The sequence below is a fragment of the Lontra canadensis genome, unplaced genomic scaffold (assembly GCF_010015895.1).
Source record: "Lontra canadensis isolate GAN:19392208 unplaced genomic scaffold, GSC_riverotter_1.0 scaffold34, whole genome shotgun sequence".
In the NCBI taxonomy this organism is placed as follows: Eukaryota; Metazoa; Chordata; class Mammalia; order Carnivora; family Mustelidae; genus Lontra; species Lontra canadensis.
Window position 1 is genome coordinate 5733831 of NW_022631028.1, and position 17160 is coordinate 5750990.

The following is a 17160-nucleotide window of genomic DNA, read 5'->3' on the forward strand; positions in this document are numbered from 1 at the left end:
TAAACTGAAAATGGTGTGTGGATTCAGGACATAGCACATATTATGAGGAAAATCAAAGCAGGCTATAAGGGGAAAGTGTCAGGGTCAGGTGGATATGGCTTATTTTTGATAAATTATCAAGAGGGGCCACTCTAGAATAAAACAAAACAAAACAGTTGAATTGAGGCTCAGTTGATGTCAATTCTGGATGAACATGCCCAGGACAGAGGGTGAGCCAAATCAGAAAAGAGATTTACAAGAGATTAACATGTTTGCAGAAGAGCTTGAGGGGGTAGAGCAATTGCTGGAGGGTGAAGATGGAGCTGGTAGAAAAAAAAATGGATGGAGAGATAGGATGAGCCAAGTAACATGGCTCTTTGAAGGCTAGAGTAAGGAGTATAGAATTTATTCCATGTGCTGGCACAATTGGAGAGTTTTAAGCAGAGGATTGATATGAAATGATTTGCATTTTAAAGATCACTCTGAATGCTGTGTCAAGAATAATTAGAGAAAAAGACTGGAAAATCCATAGCCAAATGTAGCGGTCTACTTCTGCTTAATGTGACTATATTTACTTTCCTTTTGCTAATTATCTGTATGCTTTGAATTTTGGAAAAGAGTAGATATTACTTTTAAAATTAAGAAGGATAAACAAAGGTTTCTATGGTTGGCAAAAACCAGAACATCAGAATGCATGGGTCTTGACAAAATTACAAATCCTACTCTATCATAAACTATGGGGTTGCTCTTAAATGTTTTAGTCACAGAATGTTAAACTTGAGAATCCAGGAGTGTTCAATAGGAAATTTATTTAATAATCATGATTCTTGATGTTTCTTCTTTTTTTTAAATTATTTTTTTAAAGATTTTTATTTATTTATTTGGCAGAGATCACAAGTAGGCAGAGAAGCAGGCAGAGAGAGAGGAGGAAGCAGACTCCCTGCTGAGCAGAGAGCCCGATGCGGGGCTCGATCCCAGGACTCTGGGATCGTGACCTGAGCCGAAGGCAGAGGCTTCAACCCACTGAGCCACCCAGGCGCCCCACTTGATGTTTCTTCTTAAACAAAGATTTAAATTATGTCTACAAAGGGAAAAATATCATTGAATTAAATTCTAAAATAAAACCACTGATTTAGTGAAACCAAGACATGCAGTGTTTAATTTATAAGTGGGCACAATGATAGAGTTATCAGGTATTGAAAGTGCACAATAAGCCAGGGACAGCAACCTTGGCATAGAGCACACAAAGAAGAATATTAGAATTGGCAGGAATTAAGAGCACTCCCTTGAGTTGATAAAAAGTCTGAACATTCCTTGTCACAAAGCAGATAGTTTTTTTCAGAGCAGTAGAAACTATACCCCTGCATTCTGATAAGACAGCTTGGAACAGCCTGTGACGAGCAAAAGATTTATGTTTTGTGTCTTATCTTAAAATTCATGTGAAGTTAGACTTCTACCTCATAATATATATACTTATTTTCTTTACTATGGAAACAATTTTGCTGATTACTTAGTTTTTAAATTACCTTAGCAATGAAGACTTTCTTTCAGTTTTTATTTGACTGTAGTCGACTCACAATGTTGCGTTAGTTTTAAGTGTACAACACAGTGATTCAAATTCTATACACTTTATGCTGTACTCAAGTGGAGCTACCATCTGTCATCTTAAAATGCTATTACAGTATCATTGCCTATATTTCCTATGCCTGTCTTTTATTCCCGTAACATTCCATAACTGGAAGCCTGTATTACCCACTCTCCTTCACCCATTTTGCCCATCCCCCACCTCCCTTCCCTCAGGCAACCTTCAGTTTGTTTTCTGTATGTATAGGTCTAATGCTGCCTTTTTTGTTCTTCTTTTTTGATTCAGTTGTTTTGTTTTTTCGATGCCACACATAAGTAAAATCATATGGTATTTGTCTTTCTCAGTCTGGCTTATTTCACTTAGTATAATACCCTCTAGGTCCGTCTATGTTGTAGCATATATCAAGATCTTACTCTTTTATGGCCGTATAATATTCCTGTGTGTGTGTGTGTGTGTGTGTGTGTGTGTGCATGCGCATACCACCTCATCTTTAATCACTCATCTATTGATGGACGTTTTGGCTGCTTCCATATCTTGGTTATTGTAAATGATGATGCCACCAATGAAACAAAAAAGCAAGCTACTAGATGAGAGAAGATATTTGCAAATGACATATCTGATAAAGGGTTAATGTCCAAAATATATTAAAAATTTATACACCTCGATGCCAATAAAACCCACAAACAATCCAATTTAAAAATGGGCAGAGGACCTGAATAGACATTTTTCCACAAAAGACACACAGATGGCCAACACACACATGAAAAGTTGCTCAACATAAACTCATGATCAGGGAGATGCAAGTCAAAATCACGATGAGATGCCACCTTCACTTGTCAGAATGGTTTAAACACACACACACACACACACACACACACACACACACGAAATAACAAGTGTTGGTGAGAATGTGGAGGAAAATGAACCATCATGCATTGTTGGTGGGAATGTAAATTAGTACAGCCACTGTGGAAAAGAGTATGGAGTTTCCTCAAAAATTTAAAAATAGAAACACCATATAATAAAATAACTCCATTACCAGGTATTTATCTAAAGTGAAAAGACTATATTTAATAAGGGCTCTTCTTACTATATCGCTCTGATGATTCAAAGCAGATCCCCCCATTAGTGTCCCTAGTATCTTTCTCATGATTTGTCTGTGTGTATTATCACATCGTTACAATTAGTATTTATCTCCCACAATAGACTATAAGCTACTTTAGGATAGGAACTGTGTCTGTTTTATATTTATTTATATCATTAACAGCAGTTAGTGAATAACTTCTGAATAAATAAAATATAACTTTTGTCTTCAAATTCCTTCAAGGAAGATAAAATTGCCCCAGTTTGAAAAGCACTGGAATAGAATTTGTAGAAGGAAAGCAATGCTAATCAATCACGTCATTAATTCCATGTATGTTTCTGAAATATATTGTAGATCCTACAAATAAATACAATTTAGTTAGCAAAAACTGAATATATGCATCCCACAATTAGTATGAACTTCCAATAAGATAAGGCATTAACTCTCTATGAAGATGATTGGACAGATGCATATATAGGAGGATAGAGGACACATGGACAAATAACAGAATAATTGCCACATGTTAAGTATAAAGTTTATTATGTATCATACTAAGATGCTGACCTCACTTAAAAATTTACTATTACCAGTTGTGATTTCTATTAACTGCATTTATAACTCAAGAACCTTAGACTTGACCTGAGCAACTTTCCAAAGCAATACTACCAGTGAGTAGTGGGCTTCAGATTCAAACCCAGGTCTCTCTATCTTATATCCAAAAGCTTAGAGGTTAACTATTACATAATATCTCTCTACCCTGGATCCTAACCTTAAATGTGGGCTCGCAGGAAATAGGGAATTTGGAATGATTGCAGGCCACATTATTCTATGCCTTTAACTTTACTTTGATAAAGACAATAACACAGAGGGACTCACAGGCAGGTCCTTTGAAGAAGAGCATTTTAACAGCTGTTACAACAACCTGTGCATAAACGAAGGCAAGAGAGCTGTTCCAGTCCTTTCATGGAGTTTCAGCCATTGCCTAAACTGCATGATAGGTCGCACAAAAATGAGCTGGGAAATTTGTCTTGATTGATGTACTTATAACCTACTTTTGGGAACATGAATGAAATCATATGCTCAGCCATTTAATTTATGCTCAAACTCTCATAAGTCATAGAAGCAAGCTGAGAGTTTGGCATAATATTGAAGAACAATGGTTCATTCTCTCACTTCGTGAGGAATTGCCTTTTCTGTTTTGCAGTGATTTTATTCTTTAGAGTAATAAAAATGATGATGCTGATGATAATAATAGCTAATATTTATTGAACATTTATTGAATGCCAGACACTCTGCTAAGTGCTTTGAATGTGCTTTCTCATGAAATCCTCCCAATCCTTTCATATAAGCATGATTTTTTCTTTTTCTCTATTTCTTTTTTTTTTTAATTCACTCATTCATAAATTCTAAACCTGTCTTGAGTTACTCTGTGCCATTCAACGATGAATGTAGTAGGAGCCCTGCCCTCCAGGAGCACATTGTCTGGTGAATAGGCAGGTACATGAGCTAATAATTCTAGTCCCAGGTAGTAAGGGTTACAGTTGATGTAGTTGAGTTATTAGTCACATGGTTTCCGCAGTTGTTCCTGACATTGCTTTCAGCTCTGCCCTTCTTCACAGTTGTGGAGTAGGCGACCAAAATCCAGACCTAGTCATCCTGTGTGAATGCAGCCATGCTTACGTAGCATTTCAGCTGTTTGTTTCTTTCTTCTTGCATCTTGTACATCATGGCCAAATCCATCTTTCCCAACCATCCCGTTAATCGTCTCTTCTCTTTGCACACAGAATCTAGAATATTCAGTGACTTACCATTCCTTTAAGGAAAACAAAACAAAACAAAAACCCAGCCTGAGCTTCATGCTTTCAAGAACTTCCACAATCTTATTAAGATTTTTCTCTTCCCACTCCCCAGGGTGAGCCTACACTACCAGCACAATAACATATTTACTGCCAAGGGAACTTTGCTCATTTATACCCCCTTATTAGTAATTCATGCCAAAATGCCAGTTTTGCCCATACTGAGAAACCCTGAGCTAAACTGTAAGCTCTCAGGACGGAGACTATGTCATGGTCATTATCTGATCCATCTCACTAAATCAGGTAGTCCTTGGACTACAGAAAGTGCTCAAAGACCATTTACTGAGTTGAGACCCAAATATTGTCTATTGAAATGATAAACAGGAATGGCACTTCTTCAACAAATTAATGTATATTTGCTGTACTTATTAAGCCCATTGCTTACCAGTACCTTGTTCTCTTTACGTGGAAAAAGCCCTCAAAGTGGGTAACAACAACAACAATAACAAAAGGATTTCTGGTCTATTTAAGATTTATCACTGATGGGTTGATTCTCTTTTGACAAGTCTCTCTTTTGGTCTGTAGCAACAGGACATGGTACAAGGGAGAAATCAAAATTTGTGATTAAAGTAGCTTTAGTGATTTTAAGAATCTCTTAAGGAAAGATGAACATTCTTGAAAAAGTGGAAGACCGGATATTTTCCTGAATATGGCACATTCATAGAGCGAATTCCAGAACCCCAGGGCTAAAAGGGAGTCTCTTTTATAATCACCACAGATAAGAGAGAGTTGGTTTTTGCAGCTGATATTTAATTAACTCATTTCTTCTAGGGGATAAAGAGTCCTCATAGAAATTAGGCATCTATGTCACAAATTTCTTGTGGCTTCAAAAATTGTTCTCTGCTGGGACTTACTACTAAAACATGATAAGTAGTAGAATCAGCAATATGTAGCTCCGTCTAGGAAGAAACAAATGTGATATAAACTGGCTCTTACCCAAAATATTTTTTACATTAATTTTATAAGAAATTAAATGTTTTGTGTTTGCCTCAAGTGTTTTCTGTTTATATGAAATTTATTTTCAGTAATCATACACCAGAGAGAATTCATTCATTCACTCAGCAGTCAGTAAATGCTTTTAAAGAGTTCTGTGAATCCTGAACACAAAACTAGAATGAGTTTGCACATTTATGATGCAAATCATGGATTTTATCAGTAAGCAGGTCTGCATTTTATTTTTTTTTTAATTTTATTATTTATTTGACAGAGATCACAAGTAGGCAGAGAGGCAGGCAGAGAGAGAGAATGGGAAGCAGGCTCCCCGCTCAGCAGAGAGGCCGATGCGGGGCTCTATCCCAGGACCCTGAGATCATGACCTGAGCTGAAGGCAGAGGCTTTAACCCATTGAGCCACCCAGGCACACCCAGGCCTGAATTTTAGTCTTAATTCCTACACTTCTTACGTGTATAAGCTTGGCAAACGTATTTAGCCCCTCTGGACTTCAAGTTTTTCATCCATGGTTCAAAATAATACCCACCTTTAGGATTGCTATGAAGATTAGATAATAACATTTAAGGTACCTAACAGAGAAACACAGAAGAAACCATCAGGAACTTCAGTTGTTATTTTTATTATGCACTGACCATTATAATACAAGATATTTAGAATTATTTGTGTTTATATTTTTCTTATGAGAAAAAATATAAAAACAGGTAACATTTATGTTAGTTCACTGTGTTAAATCTCTTTAAATCATTCCTCTTCCAATAATCTGAAGGTTTTAGGTAGCTTCCAGTATGGAAGAGGGAGTAATCTATAAATCCTCCCTGAATTTTCTTTGAAGTTATTGCAGGAAATATGAGTATATGGGGGAAAAAGTTATGAAGAAAGACTGTAGTTTGACCTAAGACATGAAGTGATGTATGTTAAAATGACCATGTAATGCATAAATCAGAAGCAAAGTCAGTCTAATAGCATCTTTAGAAAAGCAACACTGGAAGAATGAACTCAATTCTAATAAACCAGAGGGTAATGTCCAAGCATCAAACCCTATTTAGGAGAAGCAAGTATAATATGAATTTTTAGAGATTATAGGCAGGTCTGGGGATGTTTTTTATTCTTAGAAAGCCTTTCCTTTTACCCTGTGAGCCAGTGGACCTTTACTCCCTGGAATTAAAGGTGATCTGTGGGTTTTGAGATGCCTTCTTTTTCCTGTTGTCTACATTGTCATTGAGAAGATATTAATGCTTAAAAGAAAGAGAAACTCCTTTGTTAGCTTGCAACAAAGTAAGCCAGCTCTTAGAGGGCAGAGAGCAGCCTAGAGAAGAGGGAACAGTGTCCTTTCGAAGGAAGTAAAGATGCTGAAGCTGACCTTACTGGCAGCTTGTTCGTTATTTGTGTGCCTCTGTGGGGGAAAAAAAAAGTCACAACCGCTAAATGGGAGTCTGTCAGGAAAGGTGGTTTCCCCTCAGAGCTCAGACCAGATGGTTTCCATTCTTGGTGTCGATTCAAGGCAGCGATCATGAGATATTAGGTGGGATTTCAGGGGACAAGTGTGGCAAATGTCACCAGCCTGTTGCTGACTGAGTGCTGGCCTAAAGGAAGCTTCAGACTGTGGTCTCTTGATAAACACTGCCAAACCCTGCCATTGATCTTATGTCACCGGAAGCCTGTCAATTTATTTTTGTCCCCTTTCAACAGTACAAGTGTTTTTCTTGCCGCCAAAATACATGCGTCTCTTATTTACTATTGTCTCCTATTAACCCACCTATAAATACGGTCTCTTACCTATGACTGGAATGTGACCCTATTCTACACCCTCATACAGAGCCCCGCTATTGAAAAGAAAAGCGCTCCTGGAGCTCCTGGGTGGCTCAGTCAGTTAAGTGTCTGACTCTTGGTTTCCGCTCAGGTGATGGTCTCATTGGTTGTGAGCCCCACGTTAGGGTCCGTGCTCAGCAGGAGTCTGCTTGAGATTCTCTCCCTCTGCCCCTCCCCAACTTGCACATGCATGCTCGTACTCTCTCTTTCTCCCTACCCCCCCCCAAATAAATAAATAAATCTTAAGAAAGAAAAGAAGAGAAGAGAAAAGAAAAGAAAGGAAAACTCATAATCATTCTCTATCCTGCGGAGGATCTGTATCTTCTGTTGCTATTCTGTGTTTTACCACATTGTCTTGCATACGAATAGACTATTTACAAGATTTTATCTTCTATACTTGCGTGCTATATTCCAATAGAGATGCATTTTATGTCGTTCAGTCTGGTCCACACATAAGGTATGAATCAAACAGAGGCAAATTACCCTTGGAAAATTCCTCAAATTGACTGGATAACAGAATAGACGTGATTTTGCCTATAATATCAAAATTTTGCAATCTGTAGGCTGGATTCCAAAGGAGGGCAAGTCCAAAGTAAGGGTAGTGTAGAAAGAGGAAAACTTGAATGCAGGCATGGCCGTATGGTTAAACCGTTCTGCTTGTAAGTTAACATTGTAGTCCTTCCACAGCATGCCTAAAACCGGATGCGGGGAGAATTTCAACAGGTGCTCCTGCTTCACTTTGGGGAGGGGGTATGTTACTTCATTCCATTTAAATATGAATCCTCTGTGATGTTAACAGATGTCATCTGACCTCTTTGTCACTATGAGAGGAAGCATCATGGCGGGGCCTCCTCTTTGGAGGGTAAGGGGCTAAGGGGTGAATATGTACAGATCTAAGGTTCCGGTCCAGTGTGAAAACAAGCCAATCGGAAAGTTCCAGAAAGAGACACTGGTGGACATTTGAGAATTGGGGATGGCAGCAATAATTCTTCACTCATTAAGGCATTAGGGAAGATGTGGACTTTCTTGATTTGTGTGGAGTGCATCCAGTCACTATCCTATAAAATCTTACGATCAAAAAACAAGTCTGTGCTATAAATAGATCCACTAAATGCATTGCCAGCTTCCTATTGTGGTCATCTGTGATATTACCCTGGAAAGTGGGGCTTTTTTATCAGAGGCTTAACTTTCCAAAGTTCCAGCCACATCATATGAAACATCAAAAGGAAACCCAGTTCACCTCAAGTATACCTTTGATTGTAAACGAGTACTTTTATTAATTTTTACTCTTAATTTTTATTTTGCAGGTTTTCTTTCATGCATTCAGTCATTTTGGTATTTTTCTCAAAGGCATTAGGCTGGGGGATTAACCCTAATGCTGGGTGGATAAACTGGCCTTTCCGAGGGAATAGTTCTGTCATTCTGAAGATCAGTTAACACTTTTGTCCCTGTCCCTGAAAAGAAATAGTACAGGTCCTTGACTTGTAAAAACTAACATAGAAGTTCCTCCAAAAAGTATGTCTCCCCAACCATATGTTTTCGTCTTTCATTGTCTGAGGAGATTTTTGACAAAATGTTGCTTGATCAAACCAGTCGGCATAAAATTATATTTGCGATGTGAGACTGATACACAAAAATATTACTCTTCTTCAGAGAGAATGCTTAGCCAGTCATAGGAGCTTAAAGAGAAACTCGCGTGCTTGAAAGAGAATTGACACTTCTAGAAGGTCACGGCCCCTGTGCCTGAGCTGTTTGGATGAATGCAAACACACTTGTTTCCTGTTTCCATGCAGCTTCCATAGTGATTGGCAAATGGTGGTGTGAGATGGAGCCTTGTCTAGAAGGAGAAGAGTGTAAGACATTACCTGATAATTCCGGATGGATGTGCGCTACAGGCAATAAAATTAAGACCACAAGAGTAAGTGGATTTCTTTCAAATGTCTCATGCGTGTTACCCACTGTATTGTTTGCCTTTGTGTTCTACAAATTGCCCCCAGAGAAGCTTTGAACAGGAGATAAGAAAGCCTTTCCCTGACAGAAAACATTCTTAAACATTTATATCAGTGTCCATCCATCAACAAGAAGTTGGAGATTGAACTTGACTTTTCCATACTGAGCACTTCAGTGTTTCTGTGACTGGCTCATAAATAAGGCTGGGTTGTCATAGCCAAAGGGAAGAGAGACAGTAATTATTCAAATAATGCAGCCAACAACTGTGGTGCTCAAAAGAGATTATAAAATAAAGGTCTTGCCTAACTCGTCCAGATGGTTTGCTGAGAAGGACTGCATTTAAGTACAGCCATGTTCTATAGGTCTTTCAAAGATTTATTTGATGATTTTTTAAAGAAGTGAAAGTTTTTTGTGATGTGAATTTTCATTCCTTGGTTTCTGTGGTAAAATAAGGAGTTACCTTCAAAATAAGTAACAACCTGCATAGGGAGGCCAACCAACTCATCAGAATTCGTGTTGCAATGGCAGATTAGAGAGCCCCCGCCAGGCCAGCCATTGACCCTATAGATATTAGATCATAGGACAGTGTGGAAGTACTAAAGGGGGAGGAGGGGTTGCTTGGAGCATTTAAGACAGCATTTATTCATAGGTACTACAGAACAATGTTAATATTTTAACACGTGTCTATTACACGTATCTATATCATGTGACCATGAGCCCTGTTACGTATGTATGTATTTTAATGCATTGGGTATTGTTGAAAGCAAGCACGACTACTTAGAAATTCCAACATATTGAATTTGAGCCTTCCAAAAAGGGTGACTCAAATTTAAAAGGACATCCCTGATTCCCACCCCCGTATAATGAGTCGTAAGTTGATCTTCCTTCTCGGCATTATCTTTTCACGAAATAAAACTGATAGTTGCAGACTTGTGATGCAGAAAACATCATACCTTATAAAACCTGTTTTATATATAAAAATAAATAGAGATTCTTTGCATATCAAATTTAGTTGCCAGTATTGGCCACAATAAGCAGTAAATGGTTATACCTCCTTGGCTCATGGCCAGGGGAGGTTCCTGAACATCCTACTTGTTAACATGCATTTTCATGCACCTGAGATACTCAGCATGGATTATCGTATTTCAGTTCAAAGAAACACCTTCAGGAGAGATTATTCAAAATGAACCCAGTTCATGACATTTACCTCCAGAAACCATCTTCATTAACTGACGAAGCATGGATTTCAGGTTTCCCTTTTCAGGTTACATTTTTCCTGAAACTAATTCTACCAAACCATCTGAAGATGCTCTCACAAGTCGGTTTTCAGCTACTCTGATCATGACCGGTACAACTGGAATTCAATCACCATTATTTCAAGCTGGTTACTATGTTTTCTGCCAAATCTCTATTTCCTCTTTCAAATGATAACTGATCTCCCTTTATTGAACATAAGCCCTGCTCTCATGGTTCCTCCAGACCTGAAACTTAGTAAAGAACAATAATAACACAAGTCAAATTATTTCAGGATTTAAGTATGTGAAATTCCAGGGGTACCAACTAGGTAGACAGAATATAAATAAACTTGGAAGACAGAATATAAATAAACAAAACCCAGAAATGTTAATGCTGCTTTTTATGACTGAAATTTTCTTTGATTTGGCCTCTGTAGAGTGTATTTTAAAACATATTGTAAATACCTCCAAGACATTTTCTGTTCTCCCAGAAGTACAGTGCAGGTCTGTTCACAGTAATAGAGGCTGGAGTGTACTGTGTTTGCTACTGTCCTGGGTGGGATGAATGCAAACAAGACAAGCTGAGTGTACAAGAGAAGTAAATCGCCCATGCAGTTGGTTTGAAAGCAGAGGATGTACCTGTTCTAATGTGTGCATCAAAACAAGAGATTTCTCTATAGTCATGTGAGCAACATACCACTCAACTAATAAACGTCCACACCGTCTTTAGAGAAGGAAAAAAGGAAACACCAGGAAAAGCTATACCTTTTTATACCTTGAGAGGACCCAGACACTACTACTAACTTAGTTATCTCCTCCACTTCCTTACAAAGAAATTCACAGTGAAATACACACTTTTAAACACAAAGACACAATTAAGTCCAGCTAATACATACAGGAGGTTTCCCTTCTGTATAAATGGCATGCCAACACCAGTTCTTAAATCATGTGCTCCGAAATAGGCTTTATATTAATTTTTCTAGTATGCCCAGTGTGTTTTTCCCAGTCAGAGTAGAAATATGCCTACATTCTTCAAATATTGCCTCTGGCAGTTTAACATTTAAAACAGTTCGATATTCAGATGTACTTTAATTATGAGTCATAGGTTTTCATTGTTCTGTTCTTATCTAAGAGGTAAACTTTAGGATAAAAAAAATCAAGTTCTTAAAGTAAGAAGAAAAATAAAATCAACTCTTTGGTTCTTATGTACAAGACTGATTCAAAGAGAGCACTCTTAGGGAAAAAAAAACATAAAAGCAAAAAAACAAAACAAAACAAAACAGAAGAAACACGGCCAGCTTGTTAATGGCAATAGAGAGTTACCTTCATACTGTTAATTTTTAAAAATAACTCCAATATGAAGAGATTTGCAAGATAGAGTCCTGAATATCATTTTTCCTTATACAGGTTTTTTTTCAAAACCTTGCTATTATGAGTTATTTCCTAAATAATCATTCCAACTCAAAATTCTCAGCAGTCTGTGAAATGTAGATAAAAAAAGATATTTCAAAGTGTGATCTAATTCAGAGGTTCATCATGCTCATTTTTAAGGAGGATGGAGAGTAGAAAATCATTGTTTCATTTAAAGGACCAAATATTGTGGAATGGGAACTAGCCAGGGTAATGGGACACAATCTGAAGGAAAACCTTGGGATAATTAGATTTAGGTGATATTATAACCTATAGAGGGAAGGAGAAAAGATAAGTAGAAGCCGGCATAGGTTTCCCTTTCAGGAGACTGGAGAGAATAAACCTTAGGAAAAGAGGAAGCTTCCTGAATGTCATTTTACGGAGAAAAAATAGTCACTCCTGAGAAGTTTTCCAAAATCCAGCAAGGGAGTACAGTAAAGCTGGTGACAGAAACCCTCCCGGGGAGAAGTCTGGTACATCTGGGTGAAGCCTCAAGGCTAAATTTTAACCCTATTCCCACTTAACCATTGCTTCAATTGTTTCATTAACAATGCTTTGTTGGTAGTCTGTGGCAAGACACACCAATTCAGATACTGACAAAAGATCTTTTCTTATGGTTTTAGAAACCTATTGGTTTATTTCTTTCTTTTAAACTTGTATATCCAAAACGTAAGTTTGAAAGGTGGTGACACTATTAGAAAATTGGCTCTGTAGATTCTGAATTTGCCAATCTCCAAAAATTAGTTGAGCTAATTCCCTATAACAAGTATTTTGTTTAATATATACAAAATAATAAGGTGTAATATGGTATAATGTGTATTTAAAAAAAAGAAAGTTGGGGACACTGTATCCAATGCATTCAGGAATAAATGTATACTCAGGAATGATGTATATTCAGGAATGATGCCTTAATTTAAAAAGCTAAACTTTTCCCTGGAGAAAATAAGTTATTTGACAATGCTATAATAATTCAAATGTAAAAAGTGAACATTTGTCATTTGGGATCATAATGAGGAAGGGAATAAAATGAGGAGAAAACTAAAGGCGCTTGGAAGGAAAAATCAGCAGATTAAAATAATAGAGCATAATCTGGTATAATATCTGGGAACATATCAAGCAACTTTGGATTTCCTTCAACTCAGTATGTTAGTGTCTTTCAGACTAATGAGATAATCAGCAGTTAGATTTCCACAATGTAGAGTCAAGTTCCCTTTCCCTAAAAGGGTGAGTTAGCAGATCTCAGACTGCACACCTAACCACAATGGGTATCTTGTCAAATTGATGATTTACACAAATACACTATAGTCATTTGTCCACACCCTCCTGGACCCATCCTCCTAATGGCGACTCTGACTTTGCATATCTCCATCCATTCTCATCAGCCAGTTCTTTTTATACTACAGAAGGGTAATGTACCAGCTTGGATAGATCCCAGCTTTATCACTCAAAATTCCACCGGGTCTGAAGTGTTATGAAAGCCTATACAATCCCGATGTCCAGACCATTTTGCATGAACTATCTTTAAGAGAGAAGGGTAGGAAGGTGGGGCAGGAGTGGGGTATGCAAGGTCGGTGGATCGGGAAATTGCAGGAGGCAAAAATAAATCAATTCATGTTGTCAAAATTGCCCCTGGGTTAGAATGAATCATTCATTTATTTAACCAATAAATATATTTAAGCTTCTTCTATCTAAAGTTAGTGTAGTAAAGTTTTGGGGATGGAATGGTGGATATGACCAATCTCCTGTTCTTCCATGGAGGATAGGACCTAAGGTTGGAGGGGTGGGGGGCAGAATGGCAATTTGATACAGACAAAAGAAAGACAATTCCATTTCAGTTTTGCAAATGTCACTTTCCCTCTCCCTTTGATGAAGATGACAGTGGAAACAGGAGGTGATAAATACTACTGGAATATGAGAAACCAAAGTTTGGAAGAATCTGTTAGTCATATGGAGAGGATAAAAATTTAAATGTGTGAAGATTTCTGATACGTGCTGCCCCTGGTGCAACCAACTTTTGAAAGCCAACTTTTACTACTGTTCCCACCCAACCCTGAAAGCTTTTCATGGACTCCACCCCTGGACTCAGAACACTCAATTCCTAAGACTATAAAGAACTTAAAGATGAAAAAAAAAAAAAAAAAGAAAAACTTAGAGATGATGAAGAAAAATACCTATGTCCTAAAACTCTAAAGTAGAAACTTCAACTCTCTTAGAATCATCATTTCTGCCCCACATCAGTGACTCTCTGTGCATGCATTTTTTTGAACATTAAAGTCTTTGGGACCATATTCAAATATATTAAATGGCACCCTAAGTTATAACAGTTCGCTCTCAGTTGCCCTTGAGTGTCATGTCATTGAGAGGAAGAGTTCCTCATCCTACAAGAGTCTCCTGTGGTCCTAAGAAAATGTGTTCTAACCTTGGCAGTGACTTTACCTCATGCCACCCCTCTACATGATACAGCAGGCCAACTTGACAAGGCCATTGAATGACTTACTTAGTTCAAATTCTCATCAAACAGACATGGGACTAACTACATGATCTGAAGGGCCCAAGGCAAAAATGACAACACAGGCTTCTTGTTCAAAAATCAGTAGTAATTTTGGGGCGCCTGGGTGGCTCAGTGGGTTAAGCCTCTGCCTTTGGCTCAGGTCATGATCCCGGAGTCCTGGGATCGAGTCCCGCATCGGGCTCTCTGCTCAGCGGGGGGCCTGCTTCCCTCTTCTCTCTCTGCCTGCTTGTGATCTCTGTCAAATAAATAAATAAAATCTAAAAAAAAAAAAATCAGTAGTAATTTTAAGACTGCAGTAGCAGGTCATTAAATGAAGTGTGGGGGCCTGTTCAGCACAGGGCTCTGTGCAACACTGGGTAGGTCACGTGCCTGTGAAGCCGGTCATGGTTATTCATTGCTCCCAGAGTCTCTCTCCTCAGCTGTGGCAAAATAAGTGTAATGAATTGATCAAAATATGATGGCCCGTCAGTGTGCTTTTTGATCACCATTTGAGAACTACAGCTCTAGACTAACATTTTTGGCTTCAGAGCAGTTGAAAGAAGCAACGTACTATAAATTCAAGATGTCCTCATTTTCTGCCTATTCACCTTTACGCCTTCATCTCGTTCTTTTCTCCCTGAAATTTCTTTCTTTCTTTGGTTTCAGATTCACCCAAGAACCTAATGGAAGCGTTTGTTATAGAAGCAAAGGAAAACCACCTCTGCGGAAAACACATTTTAAGAATTTAAAACATCTTACACATTACAAGCCAAATGGATTTCTTATTTGCACTTTGACTGGTTACCAGATAATCACAGTGCTTTTACTGTGTGTCACGAAGTATTCTATAGTGAGAAGACCCCACGCTTTTGGCAACACCATGGGAAGTGGGTTTAAAAAAAAGGGTTTTCTCAGTGAAAATTTTTGGGATTACGAAGAACGATCAACTATCTTCTAATTTGGATCTATAGTTCCTTTGTACCATTTTAAATATATGTATATATATAATATTTTGAAATATTATATATTCTCTTCAAGAAATGAACAATACCACAGTTTGAGACGGCTGGTGTACCTCTTTGAGTTTGGATATTTTGTTTTGTTTTGTCGCAATTTCTTTTTTTATTGGCAAGGAAGAAGACATGTGCCCTTTTGAAATTTCAGCATGGTACTCACAGTGGAAGGCCAGCTACAGGTGGACTCCTGGAATCTGAGGCATCATAACAATACTGAATCGAGAGCTTCCTTCTGTTTCTACCAGATGGCCCAAGGAAGCACATTGTCCTGTTTTATTGCTTTCTACCCTGTGCAATATTAGCATGCAAGCTTGGCTTACATAACCATACTTTATATTCAATTGATATATAATAACCATTCTAACCTCTTCCAGGAAAGTATTTTTAGAACTACTAGCTTTTCCACAGATAAGACAATGAGGATTCTTGAGGGAGCTACTCCACCATGCTATTAAGACTCTGGCAAAATTATGGTAGAATATGGATCCCTGTATTAATAAGTTCTGTAAATACGATGTCTTAAGGCTTTGTATAGCTGTCCTAGACTGCAGAAATGTCCTCCGATTAAATCCAAAGTCTGGCATCATTAAGTACATAGTGCTGTAGCAACAAGTCTTATCATGGCACCTCTTTCTATGTTTGATTTGCTTTTTCCAAGAGGATTCAGATCTCTTCTGGTGAGACAGGAAGACCATTAAAGCAATTAAATTTCAGAATGATCTATGTGACCAAATGCTGGACAGCCCTATTAAAGTGGTAAATAACTTCTTTCTTAACCTACTTGTCCTCTTTATTTGCCATGTATTTGTCCTCAGTCAGCCTTAGCCAAATCCAGAGAACACCCTGCTTAGAGACTTGTAGTCAGCCAGAATTTTTTCCGTGAGGACTTTGCTGCCATCACAGCCAATATTTCTAATCCCAGTATTTTGAAAATCAGAAATTCATTGTTATAACTGCTGTGTACGTAGCCCACAAGATGAAATGTCAAATCCCATGATTGGGTTCCTCTACTGGTTACTTGGATGAGACATATGGGGCTCAATTCTCAAAAAAGACATTTTTCTCCATCTTCTCTTTTTAAAACTTACTCATTTGATGATTATAGAAAGGAAATATCTATTTATTATCTACCTGGGATAGCATAATAGTACCAAACATTCCTGTTACTTAACCTAGCATATGGCAAGTATATCTGGTTTTTTCTCCAAAGCCCTCTCTCTAGAATACATGTGGTTAGGACCTCTTATTACATTGCCAGTACAAGTGGTCCCCTAGTGGGGATTTTTAAAGGTAAACCTCGGGTGAAATCCAGAGGTTCCTTCATGTCTACTGATATAGCTTGAAGTGTGATTGAATATGTAAATACTCTAATTGGATAGATTGACTCTGAATATTGAATGCCTATAAAAAGCACACAGAAATGGAAATAGACTCCTAAATGCAAAATCTAGGTTTTCCAAATACCTTCACAAATATTGCCAGAAGATAGCATAAAATCCATACAACAACATCAGAATCCCATGAATTTATGGTCCACATTCATGTACCAAATAATACATTAGCAAATGACTTTCGCCTGTAAACTTCAGAGTAAAACCTGAAATCCTGAATGTAAAAATTATCTGGAACGGCACTTCCCAAAATGGGGAGGAAAAAAACGTCCATAATCAAATACATTGGGGAAATGTTTTTAAATAAAATAAAACAGAAATACTGGGGAAATTTTCAGAGCCTTTAATACACCAAACGTGATGTACATCTCCAAGAAAGACTAAAACATGCGTTGCCAAGTCA

General features: G+C 37.8%; 1 protein-coding gene across 2 annotated transcripts in view; it reads left to right on the forward strand.

Annotated features, from left to right (window-relative positions):
• The window catches only part of TAFA1 (TAFA chemokine like family member 1), a 509913-nt gene extending 493770 nt beyond the window's left edge, over positions 1 to 16143 (forward strand). For both annotated transcript variants that reach the window (XM_032867351.1, XM_032867350.1), the window contains exons 4-5: positions 9058 to 9182; positions 15017 to 16143. In XM_032867351.1, the coding sequence (XP_032723242.1) occupies positions 9058 to 9182; positions 15017 to 15034 (143 nt within the window). In that variant the 3' untranslated portion in view covers positions 15035 to 16143. The remainder of the gene's footprint in view (positions 1 to 9057; positions 9183 to 15016) is intronic.
• The last annotated feature ends 1017 nt before the right edge of the window (positions 16144 to 17160 follow it).